Genomic DNA, 12,711 nt, shown 5'->3' with positions numbered 1-12,711 from the left:
ACATAATGCTAACGTAGCAGTTTTGTCCCCATGCTCATGGGCTGTGCAAAAACACACATACTGGCATGTTTGACCATGCGTGCTTCACGAGCATGATCTGTAACCACACAAGTGAAGCAGCTCGTTCTCCAAATGATTACCACGCGCTCTTTCAGAACTGCATTTGTTGATGTTGGCTATTTACAAGACTACAATGTAATGATGGATACTAAATGGGACCTCTGAGTGCTGAGAATTTTGACCACATGAGAACGTTGATAGATTGGAATGAACCCATTTGCACCCAATACTTGCAAGACACAAATACACAGTAGACTGCCTTCAAAACAAATGAACGAGTTCTTGGCCTTTTTCCAGTCCATTGATTTGGTCATGTTGGCCCTCAGTTAATTAACCATTCTTACTGTCTTTATACTTCCATATCATCAAAAATTACCATACTTATAACAGGAACATCAATTTGAGTATCAACTGGCATGAAGGCTTGTCGCTATGATCCGCTGCATCACATAAGACATATGACTCACAATAGCCACACATCTCAGCCTCGACGAGGAGAAAGGGACTCCCAAACCTTATGCACCTCCTGAAAGAAATACGATTAAGGTCACCTGTGAGTAAATTCATGCTTCAACTTTCGAAACCATTTTTGTTGGACAGTCGATGAGGCTTCTCATTAGCCTTGTTTCACATACATACCTGCAAGAAGCTAGGCAGAGGTGGTTTGCTTTCTTCAGCAACCCTTTGCTTCTTCTCACATGCTTCCAAGCAATTCTTCATCCTTTGAATAAGTGCCGGAATGTCATCTGCCAGAGCAGCTATTTGGGCCTTCAGCGCCTTGGCCTGTGCTATGGCAGGATCATCATTATCTTTGCTGGAATCAGACGGCTCTGAATCTGAGGCACATCCAATCACAGCATCAAAAATAAGGGTTTACTGTGATGTGTGTTGGATGCAAGCTTGCATTCAGGGATGCAAAACTGTGATTAGAACAGAGCATAAGAGATTAGAACAATAAAAACAAAGAAGCTGGGGTTATGATGAGCATAAGTTGAAAATGTTACATTTTGGAGAGAGCCAAAGCCCTAACCCTAGCATATTTACTGCAGGTTTTCTACTTAAAAAACCCTAGGCTTTTTACTTCTCTTTCCTGCTCTCAAAACACTAGCGTTTGGCGATTCTGTGCATATCTAAACCCTTGATTTCCTTCAGATATCTAAACCCTATATTTCCTTCACTACTAGCACATCTCCGTTAAAAACCCTAGCCCTAACGCACAGTTTTTTTCGAATTTAGTAGCGGCTACACAGAACGCACATGGATCAGGATAAGGGTGAGGATATTAAGTGCAGGAAGATTAGGGTTCAGGGTTATGATTGGGGTAAGGGTTAGGTTTTTAGCTACCAAACGATTAGGGTTAAGGTTTAAGGTTTAATGAGCATGAATGAGGTCACAGAGTGCACCTCGATTGGTTGGGGTTAGAAGTTATAAACGCCATTAGGCTTTTAAGTGCAGAGGAACTTGCAGCAGGCGTATTCACAGAGCTTACCCTGGGGGTCGTGTGCGGGGTGGAGGGAGAAGGAGGGCCTCCTGTCCTGGAGATAGGTCTGGAGGCGAGAGGAGATGTGGGCGGGGCCGTGAGAGCTGTAGTGCTGGGCTTTGGCAGCCAAGCTCTGGATCTCGGCCTGCAGCTGCCTCACCTCGTCGTCGTCGTCTTCCTCTTCCTGGAAGAGGGCAGCCACCATGGCCGCCATGGACTCCGCTTCCTTCTCGCCCCTCTCCTCAGACAACTTCTCCTCCTGGCCTTCCTCCATGGCGGCGGCTGCTACTGCGGCGCAGGATTTCCCTGCTCTTCTTCCTCAGAAACCTTGTATTTGGCAAAGGCAATTGGGCCGGTACTATTTATGCCGAGAGATGAGGAGAGTGGGAGACACTTGAATAAGGTTTGTGTCATGTGGAATAATGGAGATGTGGGATTGGATTGCAAGCTTAGATATTTAATGTCCTTGCATCATTATGGGAGATTTTAGTATGGTTGAGAAGTAGGTAGATAGGTGCGGTGGAAGCATGGTGTGGATGGGTCCGGAGAAGGGAAAGTGGGAAATGCTTAGAGGTAAGCTAGGACTTGTTGATGAAAGAGAATTGGGGGTGTGGGGATCTAAACCTTGGCACACTTACTTTAGCCTACAATATTATGGGTCCTCATCAAGGAGAATGATAGAGTCTTCTTTAGTCATCAAGCCACTTTGGTGCCCCATACTTTCTTCACCAAAGTGGAACCTTCCTCTGCTTTATCTGATCATATGCCACTAAAATGGGGATGGCATGTGGCTGAATGGGGGGAAAATGACCTGAAGCAATTTCTCACCAGGAAATTGAGAGTGAATAACCTATTATTAAAGGACAATCTATTTGTAACTCTTACTAAAGAGGCTATTAGAAGGATGAGAGGTAGGGGTAGTGTGAATGGATCTTGGAGAGGATTTGCAAATGAAATGTAGGGGATTATTAGAAGGGTAGGGAAACTGAGGGCATAAGAGAAGAGGCAGGCAAGGAGGGAATTGAGTGAGTTAATGGAGCAATTGCAAGGGAAGAGACAGAGGGGAGGTTTGTCTGAAGCTGAGGTCAATCAATATGCTTGGTACCAAGCTCAACTGGGGAAAGAAGATAACAAGTTGAGACCTATCACCTTACTCACTGTGGTATATAAGATCCTAGCCAAGGTCATTGTTGCCATGAGGATTAGACCTGTTTTGAAAAGTGATCTCCAAAAGGGAGGTCTATTTATGATAACATATTTGCTGCTTTGATGGGTAAAGAAGTGGCTCATAGAATAGGACATAATTGTGTGCTTCTTCAATTGGATCTGGAGAAAGCTTATAATAGGGTGCACTGGTCCTTTGTGGCCAAGACTATGGAGAAGTTGGGATTTGGCGATAGAATGTCTACAATCATCTACACTCTCACTATATGGGCTCATTCTAGGCTACTTTTGAATGGAAGATTAGTAGGGGGGTTTGACGTTAATAGGTCTATAATATAGGGGTGTCCTTTGGATCCTTTGTTATTTGCTATTACATCACACCCTTTGATCGTGGCTCTAGAAGATGCATGTGAGAAAGGTTTGGTGAAAGGTTTGAGAAGGAGAAATGGAGAGCAATCGGTGGTACATTGTTTTGTAGATGACTCATTACTATTCTTGAAGGCTGGTAATGACTCATTACTATTCTTGAAGGCTGGTAATGACAATATAAGACATGCTCTGCAAATGGTACAATTGTTTGCCGATGCTTTTGGGTCTAGATGTAACATCCATAAATCCAGAATCATTAGTTTGGTTGAATATGATGATTTTTATATGGAAAGATGGGGGTGTGAGGTGATAAGGAAGGGACAGATTGTTAGACATTTGGGGATTCCTTTTGGAGTGGGGTGACTAGTAAAGATGTTGCTACTTGGGCAATTGAGAGGTTTTTGGACAAGATTAAGAAATGGGAAGGAGTTAGGGTGTCTTTTCATGACAGGGTGGCTATTGTTAATTCAGTTTTGAATGCATATGTCATGTTTTTATGTCCAGTGGTGGTTGATTTTAGAAAATGTCACCAGAAGAAGATCATGGACCAATTAGGAAGTTTATTTGGAAAAATAGGAGGGATGACAAGAAATATCTAGCCTCGCTGGCATGGGAGAAAGTTAGCTTGCCCAAGGGTCTCGACTTGGAATTCTGCATTTGCCCACTCATGTCAAAGCTAGGGTGGCAAACTAGCTTACCTAAATGCTTTTTGCAAGAGGAAATTTGGACCAGACTGGTAAGAGAGGTGATTGAGGAATCCAATGTGTAATGCAAGGGGGAGTGGATTGGTCTAGATTGGAACGCAAAGCTGTTTTGACATGCTCCATTGATAATTCAGAGCTCCCCCTTTTGCAAGTTTCTTAGTCTTAACTTGAAGGAGGTGACGGGCTTGATGAAGTGGGAAGGATGTACAAGGGTCATACGGAACTCCCTGTTTAGTTTAGGGTTATGCCCCCTCTCCCCCCCTAGCTCAAATGGATACAAGAATAACTCAAAGATTGAATAATAAGGGGCTAAGATGGGTTGGAAAGCATTGGGACAAATAAGGGATGAGTTTGGGATACATTAGAGAGATCTAAATGTGGCAAGACAAGCCTTGGAGGATATTGGGAAGGGCTGGTTTTCTACTGCCTCTAATGAGACATGTTGGTTGAAGGATTGGAAGTGGGACCAAGCTAGTGAGGGTAACCACCAAGTGCTTGTATGAGGAGATGAGTAAGAGTGAGATGAATGTGATGTACTGTAACAGAATCTGGAGAGTAAGGTGAAGTATAAGTACTTGGAAGAAGAGGTGGAAACTATTGTTGTGAGGTATGGATATACCTTTGAAGGCTCATAACTTTTTGTGGAGAGTTTGTATGTGGGCCCTTCCCCTTGGATACAAATTGGTACGTAGAAACTTTACTTCACAAGTTTGCCCTAGATGTGGATTTGCATTTAGGGATGGTAGGGATGCCCTGCTATCAAGGGGCTGTGGAGCGAAATCGATAAGTGGGTATTTTCTAGTATAGGGATAAAGGGGTCTTAGGGGGAATGGCTAATGGGGAGACTGACAAAATCAGAGGGGGCAGTTGAACTTAGTTAGGTATATTTGCCTTTGGGATATTTGAACCTCTAGAAACTAGTTGGTTTTCCAAAAGGGGTTAAGATAGGGGTTAGATGTTGTAGAATTAATGTATAAGTGTGTGCATTATTGCTAGTTTGTATATTATGTGAATAAGATGAATGATAGCACTTTTACAGAGTTAGTGCAGGCTTTACAGTCTAGGATAGGATGAGCCACTCACATGTTGATGAGATGATTGTACATACTAGGGTAACCTAATCAATTAGTGGCATGTGGCAGGGATCTGCACGGAAAGATTTGAAGGAAGGCTTGCCAAAATTTGGACCTAAGACACAAAGATGGTATCTGAAAGAGACGTAGCATGTTCACAGTTTTATGGCCCTAATAGAGAATCCTATTAGAAATAGGCCTTATGTGAATATTTGGACCAAGAAAGGGTTCATGGAGGAGTAGAGTCCTAAAAAATGTACCAATGAATCTCTGATGCTGGCTGGCTTTTAGTTGGGGCACCACATTTCTTGGGAGCACTCATCTTTTGTGTGGGAGGAGGAGAGGTGGAATCAAATTTGTGGGTTACTTAATGGTGTTAACCAAAACATACTACCTTGCACAAGAGAGGGAGAGAAGAAGATAATGATGCCATGCAAGGGTCGATTCAGAGACTTGCATTTAGCCAACCTTAATGAGGGTTAACTCCCCAATGTGAGGCCTCTAGGGGCTCACTTCACCTCCACTTATGTCACTCAAATGGAGATCCACAAGCTAGGTAGTGAAGCTAGGTAGTGAGCAAGGAAGAAGGGAGCTATGGAAAGCTCTACCTCCACTCAATGCCAATGTGCATGCAAGACGAATCTTGAGAGGGAGACAAGAGAATGGAGAAGAGAAGAGAAGATTAGACTAGCACCATCCACTCCATGCACACACCGCAATTAAGCAAGCAAGCATTCTCAAACACAAGCGTACAACCATCAACACAGGAGAGTGAGAGAGAGAGAGAAAGAAGGCAAGAGTCAATTGTGACAATGGGATTGTGTCTTTTCATATTTCGTAAATCACTTATATACATGAGCTCACTTTTTACAATGGCCGGCCACCCATTTACAATTGGGGCCCCAAAATTGGCTTCCTAGCTCTATGTACATTCAAGCTTATTCCTACGACCCGCATTACACAAGTCGTAAGCTCGGTCATCCCATATATCTTTTCTTATTAAGCGCTTGGCGCGATTACATAACAATGGACTACAAGAAGCGTAACCACCACTCTTAAAAAATGATGTTAACCAGTGTGGTTAACATACCCCCTCCCTAATTTAGATCCGTCCTCGGAGTTGGAAAGGGATCTAGCCATAGTAGATCGAGTAGGTCTGGATGAAGTCTTGCTGTGACGTGGGATGTGGGGGGGCTTGATGGAAGACTTTGTAGCTTGTCTAAAAGGCGGTCTACATCATATCTTTAAATGTGTGTAGGTGCTAGGTAGGCATCCATTGGATGTGCTCATAGTAGCCAAAGAGCTACTTCAGAGTGAAGCCTTTGTTGAGGTCGAAGGCCAAAGCCTTGGCTACCCTCATGGTAGTGGCACCAATCCAGGAATGTTTCCAAGAGATTGATGATGAGGTTAAAAAGCCGTATGGTGGCCACCACTACAGGATCTGGCACCTGCTCATATCTATCAACAATGAAGGCATGTATACGCTTGAGCATGGTGTCCTCAATGCAAGGGTGTTTCTCACTGTTTTCCTTCACAGTGGAAAGGCAAGATAGCAGTTTGTGGTAACATACCCATCAGGCAATGCCGAGGGAGATGTATAATCACCCACCAAAGTTTCTGGGTACAACACCAACTCCCATATGGTTATGGGGTCATGCTAAACATAACTCCATTGAGCAACCCTTCACTCTCACTCTCTCAGCTCTCCCTCTCTACACACTCCGCTAAACATCTCACACTTTCTCATGGACAAACAACATATTTAGAATAACAGTGATATTGCAGACTTGGAAATAGAAAACACTCAGAACAACAATGAGATGGCAAGTTTTCTCTTAGTTATATTCCAGAAACATGACAGATCAATATAGAGCAATTGCCCAAAAGTGCTAGCATTCCCTGAATATAAACACACTCTCCAGCTTCATAACACAACTATCAACCAACAGTTGAGAGCATATATCAATAGCACTTCCTCATCTATCTCAGCATCTAACTCTACTCCTGCCTCTCTGTGTACTATCCTCTCATCACCATACATAGTGACCGGTTTCCCTTTTACACTAAGTCTTCTGGTTCTTGGCAACAAATCCTTGGTGGTTACAGTTCGTCACCTCCACACGTTGTCGTGACGTGGGCGGTGTCGCTGGGAAAGCGCGAGGCTTCTGGCTGTGAGAGTAAGTGGTTGAACTTCAAGGGACATCACCAGCAAAAGCTAGAACCATCATAAATTTAAGACTCAACCATACATGGGTGGTCAAAGCAAACGAAAACCTCATGATCCAAGCCAAAAACTGGCATTAACATAGCTTGATTCATAAAACTCAACACATCAAGCCCCAAAAAAACATCTCATAGGTATATACATCCAAGATTCACGGCCAGCATTGGCACCATAGTTCATATCAAGACAAGGCTGACATCATCATAGCATGTCATAACATAGGACCTCAGCTTTATGAACCATCACATCATATTCACAATACTGAGCCTTCAAGCCTTATGCATTCACTTTGCATTCCTTGTTTGAATCCCAAGAGCTGTGATGAGATGGCTGCCTTCTTCCATGCGATGCTCCAAATCATCGTGTAGAAGCATGATTCTGTGAATCCTTAGCATATTCAGGACACATGACAATAAGCTTAGAGAACTTGCCTTATCTCAATCTACAAATTTTGCATAGCTTGTCTCCTGGAGTATAGAGAAACATATCTCCTCCTGTCTAGTTGCTGTTTTCATAGATTCAGACAGTTTACGCTGTAAAGCCTGCAGTTTCCAAATAGACGATACACTAGAGGCCTTGAGCTGGACGCTCACCCTTAGCGCCTGCAGCCTCTCTGTTCAGCTGATCACTAATGACGCCAGCTCCCACACTTATCTTGCAGCTGCGCCTCTGCAGTTCGATCAGAACCCCCAGCCTCTACTGCACACTTTCTTGCGCCTCTCCTCTCTGCCTTGTTGACGACCTCCCCCCCAGTATTACCAGCCCACTCCCCCTGGCCTTCAGCGCCTCACACCCGCTATGATCCTTTTGTGGCTGCCCTGTCTTCTACAGCGGCTGCTTTTTCCAGGAACGCAACACACATAAGGCGGCTCCTCTTTTTCTCCGCAGCAGCTGCAGCGTTCCGTCTTAGAACCCCCCCTTCCACCTCCTTTCTGCAGCGCCTGTACCAGTCAGCTATCAGGCGACCAGAGAGTCTCCCCTCAGCGCACACGTCGGCCTCTCCTCCAGCAGCACTGCGGTGGCTTTTTCTCACCAACCTGTCGCCTTGCAATCGCTACCCCCGTGAGCCCCCCACACCACACAAGGCTACCTTCCCTCCTTATCCGCTCCCAGTAGAGTCACCTGCGGCTGCACACAGTCTGTCAGTTTAGAAGCCCCCTACAAGGCAAGGCGACCCACTCGTGTATATCTGCAGCTCGATCAGAGCCCTTCACACCCGGTCCTCCCCAGGCGGCCTATATTCCTCCCTTTTTCTGGCTTTCTTCTACACCGCCCGGCTCCCACAATATTTTCCCTCCTCGCCACCTTTTGCGCCTTCGCCAGCTTCGCCATCTTTCCAGAAGATGCGCTGGCAGCCCTATAAGCTTCCAAGTGGCTTTTCTTCTTTTTGTTATGGCCACATTAATATTATCTTTTACTTCTAAGGCCTAAGAGATGGCCACCCTATTATGCTTCTTTTCACACCATGTCAAGGCATATTGGCCTCATCATCTTTAATTGCCCATGCCTCATGCCTTCAAATACTGACTCACGAGTGCCCATTGTATTTGGACGCGCCCACAAATTCAGACGACGAAGCAGCTGAAACCATCCCCGGCTGACCTCTCACCGGACAGGCTTGTAACAAGCTCAAAGCCAATACCGTCCACCCTATACACCTGGCGACGCCCTCAAAAGCAAAACCCTCCACACGCCATACATCCCGTATGTACACAGACACTTAATCCCATGCATCTGGAATTGCATTTGATGGCCTCATAAGCATGGTTTCACACCATAGACGCGCCATAGCACGACATCCACCCCCTCTAAACCTGCACATCCTCTGGTATGTGCCACACAGGTCCTGGAATTCAGTGTCCATGCATTATTTGCACACCAACATTGGTATATGTACAAGCCTCAGCAATCACATCTGAATGGTTCTCTTTTCCCACCTGGATCAAATACCAATCGCTTTTGGCATATGTGCCATATCCTTTGCTCATATGAAGCCCTATCCTCACTTAGATTCTTTGCATATGCATAATTATCCTTATCATTCAAAGTGGGATGCTCTTCAAAATGATTTGCTTCAAAAATTTCCTCAGGCCATGTTTGAAGCCTTTGCACCACATATTGTATGGCCACACCAAATAACAACTGCATTAACAGCATGGAACACACACTTGATAACATCCCATCCAAATCTACCTTGCCTGGATCTAGCTCACCCACTGATAAACATTCATTCTTCTCATCCAAAGACGGAAAAGCATCAACACATACAAAGTCCAACAAGGCATCATCGAGAATAGCCTCCAGATCTGAATCAATCTTATCACAATCATTTGGCTTACATAACACCTGTACATCCTCACTTGCAACCAACAGTTGACTAGCATCAAGCATAGAAGAGCCCAAAGCTGATGGGGATCTATTATATACCATGAAATCATCCAATGCATCATCTAAGATAGCATCCAATCCAGGATCAATCGCATTGAAGCCATTATCATCTTGCAATCCCACATGTTGATTATCATGAACATTCATACCCCCATAGCTATATCCATTTGGTTGCTCATATGCAGCCTCTTGAGGCTCTGTGACCACACTTTGCATATCCTGCATGTTATCTCCCAGTATTTCTTGATACCTGTCTGCAGATGGGCTTAGATTTATGGGTCCCTCACCCGAGTACCCTTGAATCTGTATGTCATTGAACCCTGTATGATTCAAAAAGACAGATTCAATTTCCCTCTCCAAATCATCATCATAAACAGGCTTCCAAGCTCGAGATTGTTGCTCACAAATGTGGTTGCAAGGTAACCCTGACACTGATGACATAACATCACCCTGTTTATTGTTGGAACACCCTGTTAGCATTCCAGAATAACCCAAATCCAAAGAACCTTGGCAACCAGCTTCAGAAGCAACATCACTGTTGGAATCACCCATATCACTCACCCCCTCTAAATCAATCACACATACTTGTGGCCCGTCTGCATATTCATGTACATCATCCTGCTTATAAGCATCATAACCAGATAAGAATGCAGTAATGATAGCATCTTCTTCTTGTCTTAGATCTTCAAACTCTGCAATCATGCTTTCAGCAAGAAGCATTGGTTCCTGCTGTTCTTCACACATATGATACGACACCTGAGGAATACCCTTCAAATGAGCACTTTCGTCATGAGAATCCTCAAGTTTACACAGCTTACATGCTTCACAGTCCTCTTCCTCGTGTACTGGGTCTTGAGCACCTATCCTGAAGCTCTCTGAATCAAGTGTCTCCTCAAGCATAGGCATACATACATCATTCGGTATGATCATAGGACCCTGTATGTCTGCACCCTCAAACAAGGAAGACAGATTATACTTGCAGAGTTCACCCATTGCATCTTTATGAGGCTGTAGCAAAGCATCCCTTTTTGTACTGTGAAGGCCTTGTTGCTCACTAATGGCTTTTTGCAGTCCCAATTTAGCATAAACAGCCTCCACAATCTCTGTATCAGCCTTGAATAGCAATTGATTGTCCTCCATAAGACATGCATCGACAACTGCTTCTAAATTGGCTCGGATTGTTGCTGGAACACTATCACAGCTCACATTATACCTGGAACTCGCATAAATAAGTGCATCTGCAAAATCACTCCATCGTTTGGAGTGATACTCTGCTAGTTCCAGCACTTCATCTTTTAAATCAGGACTTACAAGGTATGCAAAAGATGCAATCATCATATTTTCTGGAACCCCTTGATTCTTCATCTCTGTCTCGTAACACCTTAGATAGCTTTCTGGATCGTAACCATCAAATATATTGACCCTGTCATATACCAATTCCACCGCAATTTCCACCGCTTCCTGATTTCGCTTTTCTTCTTCAATCTTCCTGAACCGCTCTTCAAGCTCTTTCATCTCTGCATATAAATGCTCCATTTTGCTAGCCATCTCTATGTACTCTCACCCCAGCGGTTTCACGTCGGGTTCACCAAAGCTGTCGTGACGTGGGCGGTGTCGCTGGGAAAGCGCGAGGCTTCTGGCTGTGAGAGTAAGTGGTTGAACTTCAAGGGACATCACCAGCAAAAGCTAGAACCATCATAAATTTAAGACTCAACCATACATGGGTGGTCAAAGCAAACGAAAACCTCATGATCCAAGCCAAAAACTGGCATTAACATAGCTTGATTCATAAAACTCAACACATCAAGCCCCAGAAAAACATCTCATAGGTATATACATCCAAGATTCACGGCCAGCATTGGCACCATAGTTCATATCAAGACAAGGCTGACATCATCATAGCATGTCATAACATAGGACCTCAGCTTTATGAACCATCACATCATATTCACAATACTGAGCCTTCAAGCCTTATGCATTCACTTTGCATTCCTTGTTTGAATCCCAAGAGCTGTGATGAGATGGCTGCCTTCTTCCATGCGACGCTCCAAATCATCGTGTAGAAGCATGATTCTGTGAATCCTTAGCATATTCAGGACACATGACAATAAGCTTAGAGAACTTGCCTTATCTCAATCTACAAATTTTGCATAGCTTGTCTCCTGGAGTATAGAGAAACATATCTCCTCCTGTCTAGTTGCTGTTTTCATAGATTCAGACAGTTTACGCTGTAAAGCCTGCAGTTTCCAAATAGACGATACACTAGAGGCCTTGAGCTGGACGCTCACCCTTAGCGCCTGCAGCCTCTCTGTTCAGCTGATCACTAATGACGTCAGCTCCCACACTTATCTTGCAGCTGCGCCTCTGCAGTTCGATCAGAACCCCCAGCCTCTACTGCACACTTTCTTGCGCCTCTCCTCTCTGCCTTGTTGACGACCTCCCCCCCAGTATTACCAGCCCACTCCCCCTGGCCTTCAGCGCCTCACACCCGCTATGATCCTTTTGTGGCTGCCCTGTCTTCTACAGCGGCTGCTTTTTCCAGGAACGCAACACACATAAGGCGGCTCCTCTTTTTCTCCGCAGCAGCTGCAGCGTTCCGTCTTAGAACCCCCCCTTCCACCTCCTTTCTGCAGCGCCTGTACCAGTCAGCTATCAGGCCACCAGAGAGTCTCCCCTCAGTGCACACGTCGGCCTCTCCTCCAGCAGCACTGCGGTGGCTTTTTCTCACCAACCTGTCGCCTTGCAATCGCTACCCCCGTGAGCCCCCCACACCACACAAGGCTACCTTCCCTCCTTATCCGCTCCCAGTAGAGTCACCTGCGGCTGCACACAGTCTGTCAGTTTAGAAGCCCCCTACAAGGCAAGGCGACCCACTCGTGTATATCTGCAGCTCGATCAGAGCCCTTCACACCCGGTCCTCCCCAGGCGGCCTATATTCCTCCCTTTTTCTGGCTTTCTTCTGCACCGCCCGGCTCCCACAGTATTTTCCCTCCTCGCCACCTTTTGCGCCTTCGCCAGCTTCGCCATCTTTCCAGAAGATGCGCTGGCAGCCCTATAAGCTTCCAAGTGGCTTTTCTTCTTTTTGTTATGGCCACATTAATATTATCTTTTACTTCTAAGGCCTAAGAGATGGCCACCCTATTATGCTTCTTTTCACACCATGTCAAGGCATATTGGCCTCATCATCTTTAATTGCCCATGCCTCATGCCTTCAAATACTGACTCACGAGTGCCCATTGTATTTGGACG

The 12,711-nt window shown here is 45.0% G+C and overlaps 1 protein-coding gene across 1 annotated transcript; it reads right to left on the bottom strand.

The window, feature by feature from the left end:
* Positions 1 to 261: 261 nt before the first annotated feature.
* LOC147603261 (uncharacterized) lies at positions 262 to 1,903 on the bottom strand. The gene is made up of 3 exons (XM_086796794.1): positions 1,550 to 1,903; positions 700 to 896; positions 262 to 586 (listed from the first exon to the last, which is right to left on the bottom strand). The coding sequence occupies exons 1-3, from the start codon at positions 1,812 to 1,814 to the stop codon at positions 542 to 544; spliced, it is 507 nt and encodes a 168-aa protein (XP_086652920.1). The 5' UTR covers positions 1,815 to 1,903; the 3' UTR covers positions 262 to 541.
* Positions 1,904 to 12,711: the final 10,808 nt, after the last annotated feature.

This window comes from Cibotium barometz, chromosome 64 (assembly GCF_041138505.1).
Source record: "Cibotium barometz isolate CiBa-2024 chromosome 64, ASM4113850v1, whole genome shotgun sequence".
Classification (NCBI taxonomy): domain Eukaryota; kingdom Viridiplantae; phylum Streptophyta; class Polypodiopsida; order Cyatheales; family Cibotiaceae; genus Cibotium; species Cibotium barometz.
The sequence above is the reverse complement of the archived record's forward strand: the minus strand, read 5'-3'. Positions and strand labels throughout refer to the sequence as shown.

Bases quoted from the DNA above. Each gene is read 5' to 3' on its own strand.
- LOC147603261 (XM_086796794.1), bottom strand. From the start codon at position 1,814: ATGGAGGAAGGCCAGGAGGAGAAGTTGTCTGAGGAGAGGGGCGAGAAG. The intron at 897-1,549 runs GTAAGCTCTGTG...GATGTGCCTCAG, and splicing joins CCCCGCACACGACCCCCAGG to ATTCAGAGCCGTCTGATTCC. The intron at 587-699 runs GTATGTATGTGA...TATTTCTTTCAG, and splicing joins CTCTGCCTAGCTTCTTGCAG to GAGGTGCATAAGGTTTGGGA.